Here is a 23144-nt window from a genome sequence, read left to right on the forward strand (position 1 = left end):
CTATTTAGTCAGTTGTTATTACGAGATAATATCGTCATGGTTACATGAGATGCATGTCTTTCAAGTCAAATTTCAAGATTTCACTTAAAGCTTGAATGGGAGGTGTAATGGGGTGAAGAGGCTGCCGGGAAGACCTGAGGAAGATCCCGTTCAAGTTTGCACTCCTATGACAAGGGACGTCAAATGGAGCAAAAAGTTAACACGTGTGCACTTTTAACACCATCACACCAAACTCTTCATTCATGTTTCAGCTCTGAGAAACGAACTGGCTTTAGAATAAAAGCCGAACACACAAAGTTGAATTCCAAAATGGTTGCGGAGGTTGTTGTTGCACTGTCGCCTGTTGTCATGTCCCCCCGGTGCCTGTAGTAGTGCTGTAAGAAGCCTCGATCCGGCGACCAAACCAACACCCTTGTGCTCCATGTATACGCGTACTTATCATTAAAATAACCGACATCTAAAACGCGCGACATTTTCGCCCAAAGGTGTGTGTGCGAGAACGAAATCAGGACCGTCGGCGGATAGACGCGGTGAACATGCCTCGGGATTCAGCCTGTTATCCGTAATAGCGAGTGAAAAAGTGAGCCTTGTCCGGCTAACGCTAATGCTAGCGGGCTAAGCTAAACCCGGAAGCGAACACCGAGGCCGACACAGCACCGGAGTCGGAGTGAGTACGAAGGCCGCGCGAGTGTGAGGCAGAACGGGTTGCTTGCTACGCGACTCGGGAGGATTCCGTAGGCCCACGGTAACTACAAATTTCGCTTTAAGAAACATTTTAAAGAGAAATGTACAGAAAGAAACAGCTGGGTTTGTAGGAAGAAAAAAAACAAAACATATGTTTGTGTTAATTAAAAAAAATCTTGCGTTTGAAAAATGTTAAACAGTAGAAAAAATAGCTTCACGGAACCATTTTTGCGCATTAAAACCAACCTCACGTCATATACCATAGATAATTCATGTACCGTGGATATAATTTAATATAACAACACTTCTTTTGTGTGTGTGTGTTTATAAGCTAGGTAGCTAATCGGCTCGTTTTCCGTCTTTCATCCGCAGCAAAATGATTAAACGGTGACCGCGCGCGCTACTTTACGCGTCTCTCGTAATCCTGGCCTCTTAAGTAACTGATAACGCGACCCGAGTGAGAGATAGATAGAGAGCAGGAGGCGGGAAGTTTTTGGCCACCATCCCCTTACACGTTTAAACTCGTTTTGCATGTCAAACCTCCCGTGCACTCATTACTCTTCTAACATTTTAGGATTTGGTCCCTTTATCTGCTTAAAGCACCTGCCTGACCAAGTGATCACCAGCACCATTTCAAAGGATTTCTTCTTCTTCAACTCCTACTTTTATTACTGCATCGTGCTAGTCATTCTCATTTCACATTACATACCCATCATGAGAATTAATATAATATAACTCCACACTGGCAAAAATACACCTTACGTTTTAACCCTAGGCAAGCACACATGTAACTTATCAGTGTTTTATTAGTCTTTAATCAGATACACAACCTGGTGTGGCTGATGGTTGATTTAATTATTATCTCATCTCATTATCTCTAGCCGCTTTATCCTGTTCTACAGGGTCGCAGGCAAGCTGGAGCCTATCCCAGCTGACTACGGGCGAAAGGCAGGGTACACCCTGGACAAGTCGCCAGGTCATCACAGGGCTGACACATATAGACACAGACAACCATTCACACTCGCATTCACACCTACGGTCAATTTAGAGTCACCAGTTAACCTAACCTGCATGTCTTTGGACTGTGGGGGAAACCCATGCGGACACGGGGAGAACATGCAAACTCCGCACAGAAAGGCCCTCCCCGGTCACAAGGTTCGAACCCGGACCTTCTTGCTGTGAGGCGACAGTGCTAACCACTACGCCGCCCTAATTAATTATTATTAAGATTAAAAAAAAAAAAACCACCCACACACAACTCTTAGACACTTTTTCTATCATGGAAAGCAGTGTGATATGGAGAAAAATTGTAAAGATTATTTATTAAGACCCAGTGGAAAATTTGTCACAGGTCGTCTTATGGCGGCATGGTGGTGTAGCGGTTAGCATGGTCGCCTCACATCAAGAAGGTCCGGGTTCGAGCCCCGTGGCCAGCGAGGGCCTTTCTGTGTGGAGTTTGCATGTTCTCCCCGTGTCCGCGTGGGTTTCCTCCGGGTGCTCCGGTTTCCCCCACAGTCCAAAGACATGCAGGTTAGGTTAACTGGTGACTCTAAATTGACCGTAGGTGTGAATGGTTGTCTGTGTCTATGTGTCAGCCCTGTGATGACCTGGCGACTTGTCCAGGGTGTACCCTGCCTTTCGCCCGTAGTCAGCTGGGATAGGCTCCAGCTCGCCTGTGACCCTGTAGAACAGGATAAAGCGGCTAGAGATGATGAGATGAGATAAAAAAAAAACACCCACACACAACTCTTAGACACTTTTTCTATCATGGAAAGCAGTGTGATATGGAGAAAAACTGTAAAGATTATTTATTAAGACCCAGTGGAAAATTTGTCACAGGTCGTCTTATGGCGGCACGGTGGTGTAGTGGTTAGCGCTGTCGCCTCACAGCAAGAAGGTCCGGGTTCGAGCCCCGTGGCTGGCAAGGGCCTTTCTGTGTGGAGTTTGCATGTTCTCCCCGTGTCCGCGTGGGTTTCCTCCGGGTGCTCCGGTTTCCCCCACAGTCCAAAGACATGCAGGTTAGGTTAACTGGTGACTCTAAATTGACCGTAGGTGTGAATGTGAGTGTGAATGGTTGTCTGTGTCTATGTGTCAGCCCTGTGATGACCTGGCGACTTGTCCAGGGTGTACCCCGCCTTTCGCCTGTAGTCAGCTGGGATAGGCTCCAGCTTGCCTGCGACCCTGTAGAACAGGATAAAGCGGCTAGAGATGATGAGATGAGATGAGATTAAAAAAAAAAAACACCCACACACAACTCTTAGACACTTTTTCTATCATGGAAAGCAGTGTGATATGGAGAAAAATTGTAAAGATTATTTATTAAGACCCAGTGGAAAGTTTGTCACAGGTCGTCTTATGGCGGTACGGTGGTGTAGTGGTTAGCATGGTCGCCTCACAGCAAGAAGGTTCTGGGTTTGAACCCAGCGGCTGGCAAGGGCCTTTTTGTGTGGAGTTTGCATGCTGTCTGTGTGGGTTTCCTTCACAGTCCAAAGGTTTGGTTAATATGGGATGGCCTTGAGCGAGGCACCTAACTCCCAACTGCTCCCCGGGCGCTGTTAGCATGGCTGCCCACTGCTTCAGATGGGTTAAATGCAGAGAGGAAATTTGTGATGAATAAAGTTTCTTTTCATATATTTGTATCTGGCGGCACGGTGGTTAGCGCTGTCGCCTCACAGCAAGAAGGTCTGGGTTCGAGCTCCGTGGCCGGCGAGGGCCTTTCTGTGCGGAGTTTGCATGTTTTCCCCGTGTCCGCGTGGGTTTCCCCCACAGTCCAAAGACATGCAGGTTAAGTTAACTGGTGACTCTAAATTGACCATAGGTGTGAGTGTGAATGGTTGTCTGTGTCTATGTGTCAGCCCTGTGATGACTTGGCGACTTGTCCAGGGTGTACCCCGCCTTTCACCCGTAGTCAGCTGGGATAGGCTCCAGCTTGCCTGTGACCCTGTAGAACAGGATAAAGCGGCTAGAGATAATGAGATGAGATGATCCCTTTGGGAGGGTTCCCTCAGAGAAATTAAAATTCCAGTAGCATCATCTCATTATCTATAGCCGCTTTATACTGTTCTACAGGGTCACAGGCAAGCTGGAGCCTATCCCAGCTGACTACGGACGAAAGGCGGGGTACACCCTGGACAAATTGCCAGGTCATCACAGGGCTGACACAGAGGCACAGACAACCATTCACACTCACATTCACACCTACGGTCAATTTAGCCCATGTTTACATTAGACCGTATCAGCGGATCATCAGATTAACGTTTTTAAAACGATTAGTGTGCACACAGCAACAGCAATACACGATTTGCGTGCACACAGCAATACCAATACACGGATCCGCTCAGCTCCGCAGGCATCCTGCGCTCCAAATCACTCCGCCCTGAACAGCGAGTGCCCTCTGGAGGGTGCGCACTCCGGCCTTGCGCAGCTCACAGAGCACACGAGTGAAGTGAACAAGCAGTGTTTTCGGGACTGAGCCGCTGTGTGTGTGATCCCAGCGCATATCACTTATCACTTGCAAGTGGAAGGATGGCAAGCCTAAAGACAATCATAACTACACAATGGGCAGTATTTGCATCAGTATTTGCAGTATTTTCATACTTTTTATACTCTTTAATGAAAGGTGATACAAGGCGGAAGTCCGCGCTGTTTTTCAGCAGTCGCGTCACATGACCAACGCCAGCGAACCAGGAAGGTGGATGTCACAGTGACGTTGTCCAATGAGACGCCAGCTAGAGCTCAGCACAGCGTATCTGTGTATTCTGAATGTTTACACAGCACCGGAGCTGACACGATCTGGATTGAATACGTGGACGCTGGCGGATTCCTGTTTCCCGGCGTTTCCAGGCGGTTTAATGTAAACGGACAGTGCATCCGCGAAGAAAACGAGACAGATACGGTCTAATGTAAACGTAGCCATAGAGTCACCAGTTAACCTAACCTGCATGTCTTTGGACTGTGGGGGAAACCGGAGCACCCGGAGGAAACCCACGTGGACAACATGCAAACTCCGCACAGAAAGGCCCTCGCCGGCCACGGGGCTCAAACCCGGACCTTCTTGCTGTGAGGCGACAGCGCTAACCACTACACCACCGTGCCGCCCCCAGTAGCGTCATTATAGGATAAACAGAGGATAGGATAGAAAAAAGAGAGAACTTCTAGATAAATTAAGTCTTTAGAAAACTTCTAGATAAATAAATTAAGTATTTACGTATACAAATATATTAAAACGAAATGAAAAAAGTCCAGCAGGAGAGGTATTGCACATTGTCCAGTATTGCTTTTTTCTCAGGCTAGGCTACTGCTCATTCCCATCCTCTGTCCTCCTGTTACCCCTCCTCCCCCCCAGAGAGGAGTTGTACAGTCTGATGGCGTGAGGGACGAAGGAGTTTTTAAGTCTGTTAGTCCTGCACTTGGGAAGGAGCATTCTGTCACTGAACAGGCTCCTCTGGTTGCTGATGACGGTGTGCAGAGGGTGACTGGCATCGTCCATGATGTTCAGTAGTTTGTCCATAGTTCTCTTCTCTGCCACCATCACCAGAGAGTCCAGCTTCATGCCGACCACAGAGCCGGCCCGCCTGATCAGTTTGTCCAGCCTGGATGTGTCCTTGGTTGTGCTGCCCCCCCAGCACACCATGGTGTAAAACAGGACACTGGTGACCACGGACTGATAGAACATCCACAGGAGTTTCCTGCAGATGCTAAAGGACCGCAGCCTCCTCAGGCTGCTCAGCCTGCTCTGTCCCTTCCTGTACAATTGGTTGGTGTTGCAAGTCCAGTCCAGCTTGCTGTCCAGCCACAGCCCGAGGTACTTGTAGGAATCCACAGCCTCCACCTCGACTCCCTCGATCAGAACTGGTCGTGACCTTGGTCTGGACCTCCCAAAATCAATGACCAGCTCCTTGGTCTTCGAGGTGTTGAGCTGCAGATGGTTCCTGTTGCACCAAATGGCAAAGTCCCTCACCAGGCTCCTATACTCCTCTCTGTCGTCCCTGATACACCCCACGATGGCTGTGTCATCGGCGAACTTCTGAATGTGACACAGGATTCAAGATTCCTTTATTGTCACTGCACCGTACAGTACAGTGAAATTGAAGCACGCAATCCAGTCAGTGTATTCATACAAACACTTAGTATTAAGGGGGGTCAGATCTGTTCAAGATAAACATTTCAAGTAAAAAGATTAAGTCAATAAAAAAAGAAAAAAATCACATACTTTTAATTGTTCTTTTGAGTAACACTTTCCATGCATTTCATGCAAGATAAGACACTAACGGTACTGTGCCGAGTTTCCTAAAAGCATCGTAGCACAAAGATCATCGTTAAATGGTAGCGCAAGCAGCACAATGAACACTCTCTCTCCTAGTTAAGAGGCTTTTGGGAAACCCACCACTGTTTAGTACCTCTTGTTCTGAGAGTATATTCCCTATGATATAGTCCTTATGTTAAAACAGAATAGTTGGTCATGTGCTTTACACGAAAGGCTTCTAACCAGATATTTTTATGCCAGCTGATGTTTCAGCACTGGGATGTATGAAGGGAAACACATTCACTATTCGGAGGTGGACCACAAGCCTCTGTGTTCATATAGCCCGAAGCTCTGTAAACAGCGCCGGCTTAACGGCTATGCTTTCTGCATTCGGCATGTTTTGGAGGACAGGAGCGCCCCTTTCAGGCAGTGTGAATATGTAGCCAAGTACAACAGCCAACGCTGCACCAACCCCATCCCCAAGACCCAAGACCGCAAGTAAGTGTGTGTTACATATTATACAAATGTCTTGAACGTACATGTATTTTTAAGTATACGTTTGTTCATTTAAAAAAATTTTTTATCAGATATTGCAGCAGTCACCTGCAAGTTATGGGTGTCCTTCCAAAGAAAGAGAGAAAGAAGAAGCAAGACACTCTCGAATCTCTGGCCCTCAACATCACTGTACCCTCTCTGGCTCTGAAAGCTCCTAATGACCTGGACCACTTGCTCCCATCTTCGCCCTCCTCACTCACTCGCCTGCTCCCATTGGACCCGTATGCCTTCTTCAAGGTTGATAAGGTGAAGAAAGAAGGCCCTAACTTGGGGAAGAAAGTCACAAACCGCTCATTTAATCCTAAACAGAAACAGAAAGATCACGCCGTAGCCCCAGCCATCTCCCCACATTCCACCTCTCTTCTTTCTCAACTGGCTGTAGGACCTACTCAAGCTCCTTTAGTATCCAAATCCCCTCTTCTATCCATCTCACAACATCCAAAACCTAAATCAGGGCCAATATGCACAATGGCTCCTGCTCAGGCCAGTCATCACACCTCGACCACCACCAACCCCAAGCCAGAGATACGGCTAGAGCTTGCTCTCACCAAGAGAGTTGTACCTCCAAGTCCAAGCCGTGCAAGCATGTGTATGGGCCCAGCAAAGGATCCAAAAGCACCAGTACAACATCAGGCTCCATGTTTGATGCAACTTCACAGGCTGATAGAGCAACAGAGAAGAAAGAATGAAGATCTGAGGTCTCGTTTTGGTATGTAACTACTGACTTGTACGCTGCAGTAGCTGATTTAAGTAGCCTGTAAGCTTTACTAACAGTTTCTGTTGCAGAGCTGGACTGGTCAGAGGACAGCGGAGAGGAGGAAGAGAGCCAAGTGGAGAAAATGACATCGTCTAAATATCAGCACTCACACGACAAAAGGTGTGTGGCAAAGTGGAAATTTTACTTTAGATAGGTAGTGATAGCTGGATGTGGTATTCAATGGGAAGGCTAAAATCTAATATTTATCAATAGCTCAATAATGAAACTAACAGCGCGGAGCAGTGTATTATATCAAGGTCTATCAAAACTCTCACAGACATACACAATTAAAGATAGATAGGTAGGTGCATTTGTGATTTTCTATTTTTTTTCAGTGCAAGTCCATAATGATCTGCTAACTGCATGCCGTGCTTCCATTGAGTAACAGACATGTTAAACAGAAACATCATGACCATTTTCTTCAACCAATTTACAGTTCTGTTGTCTGTCCTTTTGCATTATCTACGCTTTCTGTTGAAAATATGCATTTAGTCTCTTTACTTTTAGTTTCTCCTTGAAATGAATTTTGGGAAAAAGGGTGATAGAGTAAATAATCCACCTCATTGATGTTCATTACATCGTGACTATTTTACATGCACCTTCTCAATGATTGCTAATAATGTACTACGGATGTGTCAGCACAGTGGGCTGAAAAAAATCGGCCAAAAATGCACACAAAATCTAGCGAGTGTTTTTCAGTCTGTCTAGTCGCCTGATTTGACTCGTCACTGATGGTCTGCATGAATAGGCTACAGTCTGAGCTTGAAAGAAATCAGCCCCAGCCTCACTTCTTCATATCATTGTGTATTTTCCTTATGACCACTGGTGATGCTGTTGTGCTTGTTTCCATAAAATGCCCAAAATAGTCCACTTTACAGGAGATACGCAGAACCTTTAGGTGTTATAACTTATGCAACATGCATGCATTTTCACTGATAAAACGTAAAAGGCTAATTAAATAATCAGATGAACTGAGACAATCACATTCTGAAGCAAATTAAATAATCTTATACCGGTAACTTACACACAATACAAGTGCAGGTAAACAGCGAGTGTTGTTTTTATTGTTTTGTATCCAAATGAGAGTCGCATGTTACCCATCTGTGTTCTTGCTTCTTGAAGGCCGACCTTGTGGCAGATCGTTTTGAAACAATCTGACTTTCAGTTGTTCGTTCAGTTCTCTGTTTATTCGCTTCTTCCACATAAGGGTGAGATATTGGTGCTGAGGCGAGCATATCCAGCGGAAAAATCAGACGGCTGGTCCACTCATTCTCCATTTTCTCCATACTGAGTACTCCGCCATTACTGCTTGGCTCAGGCAATTACTAAAACCCGGGACGGGACGTCATTGGTTTTAGCAACAACCGCGGGGAGGTCACTGCCCGAGCGATAATATGTCATGTCCCGTTCCGTCCCAAGTTTTAGCAACAACGCTCAGCTCACACTCCGGGAGAACTTACTTTCCTTTTCTTGCAGTTTTGTTTTCCTTTAATTGTTGGTACTGCACCCTCTTTCAATACGGACTTATAGCCAACGCTCCTCAACAGATCAGAGATTTTGTACGAGTCTTCAGTAAAATGAGCAGAGCAGAGGAGAGACCACTTCGTTAGCTCCCAATGTGCCCATGAATTTCTTGCAAAACGCATCCAAATCTTTGCAGTTTGAACATTCTTGGGCCATGAATGCAATGTAAATCCACCTTCTGTCGTGTTGCTGCACCCGCCAGCAACACATCTACATGACATGGTGATAAATTAGCTCAAAATGGAAGCTCGAAGTTGCAGTCAGCTCTGTGTTTTAGTATAGCGGAAATGGTGAGGAGACCAATAGCCTTCCTGCTGTGATGTCACAGATGTTAAGGTCATTCACTCAGACCGCTACCTATATGAATAATTTTAATCGTAAAAATTACTGTATTAGGTTTATTGTTAACGCTTAAAACTATTCCTGTGCCATTCTTGAGGTCTCAAGGCATTTATAAACAAAAAGTGAGGCCATGGTTCTGCATCTCTCCTTTAAGACGTTTGTTAAAGGCAAATAATGTGATGTAGATGCCAAAAAAGAAACCTTGTATTATGAAAACCTTATACTGATGAACGGAATGGGAAGACGGCTATTTTATCAGACAAACTTGTAGATAAGCGGTCGAATGTCTGATATGCAGAGGCAAAGGAATTGTTCGAAAACTTATCCATAACCAAAGATGTGGTAGTGGCAATAATTTTAGTCCAGCCAAGGAAATCACCCTTTTCTATATTTTTGTATGAAGGTTGGTAGAGTTGTGTAAAATAACAATGTACGGTATCAGTATACCCCTACTCATTCATAGGTTTTTCTGTATTTTGACTATTTTCTACATTGTAGAACAATACTGTAGACATCAAAACTATGAAATGACATATGGAACAGATCTGGAATTATGTGGCAAACAAAAGTGTTAAAATCTAAATGTTTCATATTTTAGATTCTTCAAAGTAGCCAGCGTTTACTTTGACACATTTGGATACTTTCGGCATTATCTTAACCAGCTTCATGAGGTAGTTACATGAAATACTTTTCAATTAACAGGAGTGCCTCGTCAAAATTTAATTAGTGGAATTTCTTGCCTTGTTTTTAAGAAGAAAATAAGTACACACATACCCAGAGCAGTGGGTAGCTATGCTGCAGAGCCCATTGGGAACAGTTTGGGGGTTAGGTGCCTTGCTCAAGGGCACTTCAGCCATGGATACAGAGGGAAAGAAGTGCTATTCGTTCACCCCCCCCCATCCCATGTTTTTCCTACCGGTCCAAGGAAATCAAACCAGTGACCCTTTGTGCCCAAGACTGCTTCTCTAACCTTTAAGCTGTGGTTGGCCTCATTCATTTCTTCATGCATTTGAGACCATCAAACAGTAAATAATAAAAATAAATTCTCTACTTCCTCATAGCCCATAATGCTTTACGCCTTGGAGGGCAAGCCACTTCAGCAGTCACCATATTGGATTTTGCGAGTGTTCATAGCTTTTTTTTTTTTCTTTTTAATTCTCTAATATTAACTGACACCACTTGGAAGCCCTACCCCTTCCCTTCATCTCGCATTAGTAATCACCTTTGCTTGAAAGATGCAGCAACACCCTCACTTTCTGTCATGGTAAATGGAGAATATGTATGTAATGAATATGTAATGCTGAAACACCTAAAAATCCACTATCCACAACTGTTAATGTTATTACACCCTCCCCTTTTCTCCATAAACCCGAAATGATGGAAATGTTCATTTTCTAGATGATTATTTTTAAAGTGGTAAATAATGAGCAGAGAAAAATCAATACCTCACAAGCCTAAAGAGTTTTTTTTTTTTTGACAGAGTCGAAATGACTTATTTAAACAGCTTGTTTTTATTGTAAAACATTCTCCTCATTTCACCCCGAGACATACTAATCTGTATTTAATCTGTGTTCGTTCTATACAACAGTTCTATTGGTTCTGGTTCCCGTGTGGAGCGGCTGGCGGGGCTTTGCGGTTATTTGAGACAAAGACACAGACAAATGCTTAGGGAGGAAAAGGGCTTCAGGAAAGGGAGAAAGTCCCAGCACACTCTCCGCAAAGCTTTGCTTCAGGCGGCCGCACATGACCCTGATCACACTGCTCGATTAATTCAGCAGCGTCATACTGAAATTTCAGCAACCTCAAGGTAAATACACAACCAAGAGCACACTGAGTTCAGGGTTTAATATGTAAATGTGTCCTATCCATTAATCCAAGACACTTCAATCTTTGCCAGGTAATTGCTGACACTTTTTTTTTGTTTGTTTGTTTGTTTTTTTGCACTGGAAGTTAAAGTTTTTATTTATTTATGCAAACAAGGCCTCATCTAATTAAGTAGGCATTATAAAAATATTCTGTGCAGTATGAAATTTTAATGTAAATCAAACAATAATAAAATAGTTTGTAATACCCTAAGGAGTAAGAACGAGTATGTAAAATTTCACGAATGCAGGTCTGGGAACATTAGAAACAGATTTTGTTGGTTCTGAATACTGGAGAAAAAAAACTTACGATAATGATTTTAAAAATGTAATGTGGATTTAATGTTAACGTGCATACCACGGGTAAATTCAGGAGCAAGATCAATGCAATTCTCCTGTTTTATATTAAACTTTGGCCAAATATCTGTCACATTTTGCATTTTGTGCAATTTCTTTTTACCTTGCGCAATACCAGAAAAATTCAGTTGAAATCAAGCCATTTGAGGCGAATTGGTTCGCCTCTGAAAAAACTTGGCATTTGGATTTCCCGGGAAACGTTGATTTTTGTGACGTCACATGCGGGACGCCTCTCTCTGAATCCTACGTCAGCGCTAGTTTGTTTATGAGAAAACGACCTGGTGGTTTTCTGCAAATTTCTTCAACGTTATCATGTAATTATTAAAATGGTTAACAGATGTATTGTAGGAGGATGTAGCAACACCAATCTTGATGGGATTAGTACTCATTGTTTCCCAAAAGACCGGACAATGAGAGAGAAATGGGAGCGCTTGGTCTACACAGGCTGTGCACTGAAACCGTGCAGAGCTTGCGCAGCCTGCTGGCACTTCCGCAGGTGACGCAGACTCCCTTGGGATTTTTCCAGACGCGTTTTGTTTTTTTTTTCTGCTGTAGACGGATGGCCTTGTGCAAATTTACCCTTCTGGATGAGTGTGTAAAGGGACATACTTTCATATATTTAAAAAAAAAATTGGTCCAGAATATGCACTTTAAGGTTATTAAAGTAAAACTAATATGCAGAGAAGACATGGATACAGTTTATCTAGAAATCTATTAAAAGCTATGGAGTTTCTCAGTTATTTTGAAATGTTGAAGAGTACTGTGTCAAGATTAGGGCTTACTGCTAGTATACACACATTAAATATGTGACGCATCTTCAGTGTCAGTGAAAGGAAACGTGTTGCTAATGGGACGTGTCTGTTTTGCTCTTACAGTTCTGCAGGCAGTTCAGACTCAGGACTGTGTGTGGCCCAGGTTAACGGCAAAGCATGCACTAATCACTCCTTGCCTTTCACCAGACACTGCCTCCAACGTATCCTTTCAGAGGTGCCCTCCTGGCTGATCCGCGGATATTTCAAAGGATGAACTGAAAGGGCTGTCATGCAGGGCCTCACACTGGCTATTCATCAGCTAAAATTATAGCAGCGGAGACTGCATGCAAAATAGATGTTGAGATAATATTCTGCAATTAGCAACTCCCATAGCATTTATTTTTATTATTATTATTATTATTATTATTATTATTAATTTAACTCACTGAGGTGTGCCAGGCGACAAAGAAAATGCTCCTTTTACTTCAGCCAGAGAGAGAATATGACAAGCAGCAAAAGAGGGCGAAGTATTTGTCAGGGCACCTATAAACAAAAGCATGGTACAGCTGTCAGAGTATGTCCAATAAATTATTGTTCTAGAACGTAGAGAATTATTTGTCCAAGGAAAGAAACAACAATGATATCAATCGCCCCCTGCTGGCTGCTCAGTTGTAAGTAAAGTATATCTCATCTCATCTCATTATCTCTAGCCGCTTTATCCTGTTCTACAGGGTCGCAGGCAAGCTGGAGCCTATCCCAGCTGACTATGGGCGAAAGGCGGGGTACACCCTGGACAAGTCGCCAGGTCATCACAGGGCTGACACATAGACACAGACAACCATTCACACTCACATTCACACCTACGGTCAATTTAGAGTCACCAGTTAACCTAACCTGCATGTCTTTGGACTGTGGGGGAAACCGGAGCACCCGGAGGAAACCCACGCGGACACGGGGAGAACATGCAAACTCCACACAGAAAGGCCCTCGCCGGCCACGGGGCTTGAACTCAGACCTTCTTGCTGTGAGGCGACAGCGCTAACCACTACACCACTGTGCCGTCATATTTTATTTCTGTTTGTTTTATTTAAACATAGGGCTCAAACCTAGTAATGTATAAACTTCATGTTCGTACTAGCATATTTTGGAGCTGTTCATATTTATTATAAAAACTATTTGCAATTCTAGTTTGCAACTCTGCAACCAAACAGCTATAGCTGCACATTTGTGTACTGCCATTGACAACAAATATAATGCCATGGATCACGTCTATCGCTTGGGACAACCCTGGGCTATGTATTTATTCTGTAATGTATTACAGTGTTGGCGTGTATATATTAGTGTTTTGTATTGTATAATGTGTTGCTCCTTAATGGTGTTGCTCAGATATCCTGCAGAACAGGTCACAGCAGCTGTTCTCAAGCTGCACTGCACGTTTTGCGGATGGGGCACAGTGCTCTGTCCCAGTCTTCGATATCACACATCAGACACCACTCTGTCAGGAGCATGCCAAGAAAATGGTGTGTGGTTTTTTTTGGGGGGGGGGGGGGGGTTGTTTGTTTTGTTTTCTTCTCTTCCCTAACCCTCTGATAAGCACAAATGGATCAAACCATCATATCCTACACTATCCACTCTATTCACACTTTCATGATTAAGCATAAAGTGAAAATGTAGAGAAATCGGGAGAGCATGGGTATGTTTATAAGTCATTTTAAAGGGGCGGTTTGTAATTTTTTTGAAAGTGTTCCGAGACCCATAATAATCAAATAATTTCATAGATACATTAGAAATACTGAAAATTGCAGTAGTACCTTCCAATGGCTCTTGGTTGCTTTTTCATTTCAGACATCTCTCATCTCATTATCTCTAGCCGCTTTATCCTGTTCTACAGGGTCGCAGGCAAGCTGGAGCCTATCCCAGCTGACTATGGGCGAAAGGCGGGGTACACCCTGGACAAGTCGCCAGGTCATCACAGGGCTGACACATAGACACAGACAACCATTCACACTCACATTCACACCTACGGTTAATTTAGAGTCACCGGTTAACCTAACCTGCATGTCTTTGGACTGTGGGGGAAACCGGAGCACCCGGAGGAAACCCACGCGGACACGGGGAGAACATGCAAACTCCACACAGAAAGGCCCTCGCCGGCCACGGGGCTCGAGCCCGGACCTTTTTGCTGTGAGGCGACAGCGCTAACCACTACACCACCGTGCCGCCCTCATTTCAGACATTTCTCAATAAATAAATAAATAAATAAAGTTTGGCCCAAGATTTAGCTTCACCTGAAACAGAGCTGATGAGCTTGGTCCCATTTCTCTAGGAAGAGATCAGGTCATAAATATTTTTTGACCAGAATATTTTTAATCAAATGGGTCTGTTATCCAGTGGCTTTTTTTTTTTTGGATTAACCCCATGACCCCTTCCTGCACGTAATTGTGTGGCTTCTAGTGGCATTTTGTCAATTAACCAGAGGTGGTGGAGTAGGTAGTTTGGAAAGGGAATGTGAATCTGACCGCTTGGACAGTAGTGCAGGCTGTAATTCAAACTGCAGGCTTATATTAGTGCTAATAATGTTATCATTTCTGTCGTAACTTCTGATTCACAGGGACTTTGTGTCGTGGATGTGCCACATAATCTAAGGCTAATAATAAATGGATTAAAAACGTGGCATTTAACTACAGTTAAACAAAAACAAAAAAAACCAACAACCCAAACTTATAGTTCCTGTGGTGTCCCCTGTTTGGGGACATTTATTTAACATTTATGGAAGGAGTCTCCATTGTCAGTGCTTTGTAACAGTACGTTTTACCACCATGGAGACTTTGAACGTTGTTTTCTCAGTTTCAAGAAAGGAAAAAAAGAAAGGCTGGTGAGGGAATGTACAGCTGCTATAATGCAAGTAACAGCAGGAAATTAGTTGTCTTACGGACAGTGGCTGTAAATTTAAATTAACTATACCTACAAATGGTTAAACGAGCTCACGAATAAAGGAAAAATTCTTAAAGGAATACGCCACCCCCAAGTGAAATTGAGTCAGTCCCTGTAGTCCCTAGAGTTGGATGAGTGAGCCAAAGCGTTTTGTAGCCGACCCAGCCATTGTCCTGATCTGGAAACGTCCCGGTTAGCTTTAGCTTAGCGTAGTCGCTGTAATCCGGTGTGTCCAGATAGCATTGTCGCTGCAAAAGTGAATCAAATAACTCAAGATTTTTTATCATTATTTCTCATGACCTGTACATTCACATCGAGTACACATATCAATGCAAATTAACACGAAGGGATTTACTAGACCAATTTATATCTGGAACTATTTTCGGCCACAGCACAGGCAAAGCACCGCTGCAGGCGCAAAGACACCACGCAGCACCTGAAAACCCTGGTTTCCCTGGTAACACTGGTGTATTGACGGAAGTTGTGGTGCTGCGTGGTGTCTTTGCGCCTGCAGCGGTGCTTTGCCTGTGCTGTGGCCGAAAATAGTTCCATATATAAATTGGTCTAGTAAATCCCTTCGTGTTAATTTGCATTGATATGTGTACTCGATGTGAATGTACAGGTCATGAGAAATAATTATAAAAAATCTTGAGTTATTTGATTCACTTTTGCAACGACAATGCTAGCTGGACACGCCGGATTACAGCGACTACGCTAAGCTAAAGCTAACCGGGACGTTTCCAGATCAGGACAATGGCTGGGTCAGCTACAAAACGCTTTGACTCACTCATCCAACTCTAGGGACTGCAGGGACTGACTCAATTTCACTTGGGGGTGGCGTACTCCTTTAACATTGGTGAAGTTGCTGTGGTAGTACAAGAGGAATAAATCATTTCAGAACATGCTGCTATTGGGAAATAATCAGCTTCGCTGTGGTAACACACCACCCATCATTAATTCTTTGCTCATAACTGCACCCCTATTGTGTTTTACTTGAAATTTTCCTCAAATACACCAAAAATTACAAACTGCTCCTTTTATTCTACTTGTTTCCCTTTTTGGGTACAGAAAGAGATTATTCAACACCTCTGTGTCTTTTGTTCATTCAGATCATGACTTTGACCAGGATGAAGTGGTTACTGAAGATGAATGTATTATTGTATTTAAGTACATTCTGTAGATAATGACTAGTTATAAGTAAGCTAATCCTCAGCTATGCCTTTTAGTATGTTTTAGTATACAGTATGTGTGACGTATATGTGGGTCATGTGTATTCTCTGGCACGCGGAGCAGGATAACTTCCTTCGTGGTGATGTGAGCCGCAGAACGTACCATCACCAACAGCAGTTGCAGCAACGCCGGCGGCTGAAGAAGGCCAAACTTCCATCGCTGAGCAAAAAACACAAGAAGGGCAGAAGAGGAACAGTACGCCGACCTCAGAAACCCATCCCTCCTGCGCTGCCCCAGGGTAACCTGGGAATGCCATCTGTCCTGTGCCTACCATCACAACCCACTGGGATAAGGTAATATTCTGTGAGTTTGTGTGTCTGTATGTTTGGTGTGTACCTCATTGCCCAAATTTCTTTATATTGATAGGAGTCCCTTGACCCCTGACCTGAGTGCTGATGAGCTTCCAGATGACCTCACGAGTGACATCAGTGACATTCCTCATGACCTGGAGCTGAATCAGGAAGATTTCTCAGATGTTCTGTCCCGATTCCCAGATGACCTGCAAGACTTTGATCTGTTTGAAGGTTTGCTATTACGAACAAAAATTGCACCTTATAAAATAATTCTTCTGGCTGCAATGCCCAGTTAACTTTTTTACCATAATAACAATATGTTTTTGGTCACAGGTAAACAAAGTGAGCTCTTACCTACGTCAGAGGAAGCTGAAGAGCTGGTGCGGGTCCTGCAGGACATGGGGTCCTACCCAGAGTCCCTGGCATGTCTGAGCAGTATAGCTGAACTCGGTCCGGTGGAGGGCTCAGATTGCTGTGGGATGGAAGGCGGCGTCATGGATTTGCTCGGTGCTCGTCTATCAGCTGAGACCCTGTCCAGTCTGGAGCTGGACCCTAGCTTGCTCCCTACAACAGAGGACACCTTCCCCCCTTCCCCACATTCTCCCCCTTCTTCCATAAGTCACCTGAGGGACAGTGCGCGTCCACAGAGGCGTCACTTAGCACACATTGATGACTCCAGAGATGATCTGGTGGATGAGGACGTGTCCCATGGCTCCTGGGGCGTTCTCGCGCTGCCTCTCAGCGACTCGAATCAACTCCACAGTCTCATCACCACAGACGGCCTGCTCATGTCCACAGCGTTGTCCACGCCACTGACTCCTATGCTAACAGCCCCTTGCCAACCCACTGCCACGCTTTCCGCCCTACCCGAGAGCAGCCTGACCATCCCAGTCACTTCCTCTTCTTCTTCCTCACCCCGGGTGGACTTCCTGTTCCCAGGGCAGCTTAAACACACACTCCCCTCTCTGTTTAGCCACTGTGGAATTCCTGCTGACCTGCAGCCTCACCACAGCGCTCCAGCACCCACTATGGACCAGACCTGAGCGGCCATCTGGAACAATTACAAGTGCACATCTCTTAGTATTCAGGGAAGGTTTTCATTATATAACTTGCATGGGTTCTTCAGCTTAACTACTCTATCTTCCCAGATCCTGATTTTTTTTTTTGGTCACTTGCACCCCCAGAGCAATAAGGAAACCCCACAAACAAGAGTATACGGCACGCTTATTTTCTATGACAGATAAATTTGATGGATTTTAGCCATGGATGCACACCACTTGTATTCTTATATATGCATATTTAATATATTTATAGAGTAGTGATGTGCACACCTAGTTTTATTGATTAGTCCAAATGTGTGGTTTACTGGTGGAAAATGTGGTTACTTGTCTAAAAATAACATGGAATGGTTATCGGATGGAACAAACCAATGTCACAAAAGATGTCACAGACGTATCAGTTATCCCCTCTCGTCCTGTAATGATTAAAGTGGTTATATCGGCGGCTGGTGTTTGTGCTTTCTGTAGCTGTTCTGGTGTTGGGTTCTGCTTTTTAGTGTCAAGTGCCATGAAAGCTGTGTAAACCTTTCATAATCAGTGTGCTGAAAATCAGTAGTGTCCTTTTAAAGAAGAGCTATAGATATTCTTAAAATGTCTTTGTTATGAACATCTCATTCTGTGTATGTAATGGAACACTGATACCAGAAATCCATATATTTCTGGCTTTTCATGTTTGCAATTAATTTTCAGAAGACATTTTTGTCGATTGTGTCATGGATAAAAGCTCAGTAATGCTTGCAAGGCCTCTGTAAGAATAGACTGTATTAATTATCTTCACAGTAACGTCACACCAATCTCATTCTTGCATCACATGGATTTTCAGTCGTAGGCAAGCTGATGTCTGATGAGAACAGCGGAAAAGGGTGTTTGATTCGAGTAGGCCTGCCAGTATATCAGTTAATGCTGCTCTTATCAGTGTCAATAACAGTATATTATTCCTGCATCAACAGAGAAGCTGGGATCCGGTTTTTTTTTTTTTTTTTTGTATTCACTGAATGTATTGAATGATGGAAGGATTTGTTTATTATAAACTAACGGAATTTTATTGCCCCTCTGCTTTGTGTCTTGACCTGTCTACTTTTTGTTACTAAAGTGTTTGGCTGTGGGTATGTGGTAAACACAGATGTATCCGATTTTTTTTTGTTTGTTTGTTTATTAGACGTGCGTAAATTAAATCTGCTATGACTATTAAATGTTTGTTGTTATTAAGCAATGCACAGTAGCAGGGTTTTATATAGCTATTTTATATATATATATATATATATATATATATATATATATATATATATATATATATATATATATGAGTGATTCCACGCTTATGGGTACTGAAATGGGGACATGAACTTATTTTTAAAAATTCACCTAAAACCATTTCTTTTTTTACCATCAGGTCACAAAACATGTAATCTTTAATGAATGATATGTTAAAAGATAACTTTAATTTTCTGAGATGTAATAAAAACATATTTATATGCCAAAGTCAGAACGTAACAGAAGTGTTGTGGACATATATATTCTCAATTTTAACAATGTAGAATTACTTTTTGAAACATAGGAAGGTGATGTTTTAGCAAATATAATTAATAAACATGTGTAGTAGAATAAACATACACATTCTTTCAATAAGATTAACATGGTATATAGCTAGATTGTAATTAATTTGTAACAGACGCGAGATGGACAATCGTAACAGAAGTAATGTAACAGACATCATTTTGGAACTCATAGGCTTGACTTTGGCATATAAATGTTTTTATTACATCTCAGAAAATTAAAGTTATCTTTTAACATATCATTCATTAAAGATTACGTGTTTTGTGACCTGATGGTAAAAAAAGAAATGGTTTTAGGTGAATAAGTTCATGTCCCCATTTCAGTACCCTTAAGCGTGGAATCACTCATATATATAATCTCAAAAGACATTGTGGATAGTTTACTTAATGCCATTCCTAAAAATAATTCATCAGTCTATTTTCAGATTTTTTTTTAGCATTATTGAGAAAAGCTGGCTTTAATTGAACTAGAACATCAGTTAGTCCAAAAATATTAAGTGTTTGCCTTTTTTTTTTTTTAAACACCTTTCGGAATAATAGTTTCCATTTTGCAGTAGTCAGTGTTTTGTTGTGTTCCTCTTAGACAACCCATATGTACAGTTCACGCAAAATGCACTCAATTATTTAACCACCCACCCAAGTTAAGCTTACTACTAAATTTTAAACAAAAAGTATATCTAATTCTTGATGCGGAAGTCCCTTTTCAACATTATTCAACCCCAAAGTCAGGATTTTATGAAGCATCCTTTACACTTCTAACCTCAAATAAACAGTCAAACTTTCTTTAACCCTAATCATACCGGGTGGGGTCGTTTCCGACCCCGGACGTCTATTTTTTTAGGATAAAAAATTTAATATGCATTATTTTTTCATGAAATTTCATGAATTTGTCACATTTTTTGCAGGTTATAGGATACGCATCTGGATTCTTTGTGCCCTCGATGCCTGCTTTTTATCGGACCAAAAACCATTGGGGTCATAAACGACCCCACTCATTTTTCACTATTTAGCCATATAGTACTTGTTTTTTATTCAGTGTATTTTACCCAATTTTGTCTTTTCAGATTGAAATATGGCAGGCAGACCAAGAGTAGTGAGATACTTGAGAAGAGATTCAAAGACTCTTAGAGCAGGACAGTACCACACATGAGAGTGAACCAAATGAATCTGACTCTGAGGAAGAAGCAGACCACATATCTGAAGCATCAGACAGAGGTGACACTGAGAGTGCCAGTGATAATGATCCAGAGGTTGAACACCATGGAAATCAACAACGCCCTGACGACAGAGAGGCTGAAATAAATCAAGGAAGGGGAAAAGGCCGTGGCAGAGGTCGTGGCAGGGGGCGTGGGCGAGGCCAGGACAGTGGTGCAATTCCCCAAGGCCAAGCCCAGCCCAACAACCCTGCTGTGGACCAAGACCACATAATTGGTAAAGATGGAACTGTTTGGGATAAGGCCCAGTCACCGCAGGGATGAAGGCGAGCCCAGGATATTTTGAGACAGGCCCCTGGAATCACACCAGAAGGAAGATGTACTGATATACTGCAGTCTTTCCAGCTTTTTATCACCCAGCCAATAGTGATTCAGATTGTCCAAGAGACAAATAGAGAGGGTTGCCGGAAGACTACCGAGTACAATGCTGTTCATCCTCAGAGTCAGAAAGTAGTTTCAGAATTTTGAAAAAAATAGGTTTGGTTGAATCAAATTGGTGTCCTAGATATACATAGTATAGAATAGTATTTGTGGATCTCTAACAAGATGTTTAATAAAGAATATTGAGCTCTTATGAAGCTTTTGTTGTCTACACATAAAAAATGTAACGATATTTGGCTAAAAATAACTTGGGGTCTTAACCGACCCCACCTGGTATGAATAGGTTGCAAAATCTGCCGGTATGATTAGGGTTAAACCCCACCAAAAGATTTTCAGTAGGACTTAAATCTGGATACTGACATGGCCACTCAACGACGTTCCAGGACCAAGCCCTGAACCAAGCTTTGGTTGACCTGGATGTATAATTAGGATTATTTATTTTTCTGGAAAGTCCAATGATGGTGTTATTTTTGTCATAAACCTTGCCTTCCTTATGCCAGACATACCACTGATTCATGGGTCAAAGGAGTTCCAGTTTCATCACACTATAAATCTGTCTTCCAGAACTGCACATGCATATCCAAATTCTTTCTTCCATTTTTTTTTTAAATAAAGTATACTTGTTGGTCAAGACAACAAGAGGAAGACAAGGAGCAATGGAGATGAAAGATCCGCTGGGGCGACCCCTAATCGAGAGCAGCCAAAAGAAGATGCTTGTTGGTCAAGAAGGGCCTCTGCATGCTCTTGCGACAAGGCTTTCGCAGATAGCTTTTTGCAGACAGTTGTAATTTATCATTGAGCGGGGAGTAATAGGCGTGCGCAATGTTATTCACCGCCACAATGCAAGGGGGCGCGAAGTCGCGAAATCGCTAGGAGTAGTTGGTGGGTGTGGTTAGTGGAGTGTTTATCCTCCGGTTACTTATAATGACTAGAACTGGAGTCGTATAGATGTACGTACTTCCTCACTTCCTCGATCAACCGCTCTTCGTGCTGCTCCATCTTCGCTCGTGTTTTTAAAAATGGCGGTAGTGAAAACAAACCAAACCGGGAAAGTAGGGAAGCGGAAGTGCGTGTACAGCGGATGTAGAGTGGACCAATCAGAGCCCTCTTGTCTGTGAGGCTTCTGCGGTGGTCACAATTTTGGGAGGTGCGCGCAGAGCATCTGCGAGGGGGGGGGGGGGGGGGGCTACGCAGACGCCATCTGCGACGCCATCTGCGAGGACTGCATTGTCAGCATAAATTGGCCTTAAAGTGTGACAAGGTGCTCAGGCATGATCATCTTCTTATAGAGTTCAATGATACTTTTCTTCCCCTGCCATCATTTGAACATTCTGTTTCCAGTGTCTCATTCCCCTTGGTGATATTTTGCTCTTTCTTCCACTCCCAGGTCGTTTTCCTACTGTACCATGAGTTTTCAACATGTGTATATGATGCTGGAAACCAAGTCTCTTGGAACTTTAAGTGTCTGGGGGTGGTTTCTCGTAGCCGTTGTTTATTTGGTGTAATGAAACTATTTCTTCTCTTACCGTTTATTGGCGCTCCTTTAGCTTTGCCATGTTTCTTACGGCACTAAAACGCATTCATGGGGAGGACTGATATGTATCACAGCTGAAGCAAATTAAGTACGATTAGAGAGTTCCCAAAGGCTTATGCTACATTTGAGGTGAAGTTTAATCTTCTAATTTCTCACCTCTAAGTGTTGAACATCACCAAAAACCTCCCCTCAACTTGGGGTAATCGTCTCAGGTACCAATTACAGTACTTCCCTGTTTACAGAGTGACGTCAAATCAACATGGCCATGCACTCTGTGAACAGTGTATAGTGCCCTTTCTCTACATTTAAATTAGTTTATAGCAGTACTGACATTCAATTAATACAGTGGTGCTTGAAAGTTTGTGAACCCTTTAGAATTTTCTATATGTCTGCATAAATATGATCTAAAACATCATCGGATTTTCACACAAGTCCTAAAAGTAGATAAAGAGAACCCAGTTAAACAAATGAGACAAAAATATTATACTTGGTCATTTATTTATTGAGGAAAATGATCCAAGATTACATATCTGTGAGTGGCAAAAGTATGTGAACCTCTAGGATTAGCAGTTAATTTGAAGGTGGAATTAGAGTCAGGTGTTTTCAGTCAATGGGATGACAATCAGGTGTGAGTGGGCACCCTGTTTTATTTAAAGAACAGGGATCTATCAAAGTCTGGTCTTCACAACACGTTTGTGAAAGTGTATCATGGCATGAACAAAGAAGATTTATGAGGACTTCAGAAAAAGCGTTGTTGATGCTCATCAGGCTGGAAAAGGTTACAAAACCATCTCTAAAGAGTTTGGACTCCACCAATCTACAGTCAGACAGATTGTAGGTGTGGTGGGACATAAAGGTCCAGAAGT

At 43.0% G+C, this 23144-nt stretch overlaps 1 protein-coding gene across 1 annotated transcript; it reads left to right on the forward strand.

Annotated features, from left to right (window-relative positions):
* Positions 1–368: 368 nt before the first annotated feature.
* ino80db (INO80 complex subunit Db) lies at positions 369–18786 on the forward strand. Its single transcript, XM_060918970.1, has 10 exons — positions 369–745; positions 6191–6427; positions 6517–7193; positions 7271–7361; positions 10696–10914; positions 12202–12299; positions 13465–13598; positions 16306–16535; positions 16609–16766; positions 16869–18786. Exons 2-10 carry the CDS (start codon positions 6210–6212, stop codon positions 17576–17578), a joined length of 2535 nt encoding a protein of 844 aa, XP_060774953.1. The 5' UTR covers positions 369–745; positions 6191–6209; the 3' UTR covers positions 17579–18786.
* The last annotated feature ends 4358 nt before the right edge of the window (positions 18787–23144 follow it).

The sequence above is a fragment of the Neoarius graeffei genome, chromosome 4 (assembly GCF_027579695.1).
Source record: "Neoarius graeffei isolate fNeoGra1 chromosome 4, fNeoGra1.pri, whole genome shotgun sequence".
NCBI classification, from domain to species: domain Eukaryota; kingdom Metazoa; phylum Chordata; class Actinopteri; order Siluriformes; family Ariidae; genus Neoarius; species Neoarius graeffei.

Excerpts from the sequence above, each read along its gene's own strand:
- ino80db (XM_060918970.1), top strand. The coding sequence starts at position 6,210 with ATGTATGAAGGGAAACACATTCACTATTCGGAGGTGGACCACAAGCCT. Across the intron at positions 13,599-16,305 it reads AGGAGCATGCCAAGAAAATG|GATAACTTCCTTCGTGGTGA; the intron begins GTGTGTGGTTTT and ends CACGCGGAGCAG. Across the intron at positions 16,536-16,608 it reads TCACAACCCACTGGGATAAG|GAGTCCCTTGACCCCTGACC; the intron begins GTAATATTCTGT and ends TTATATTGATAG.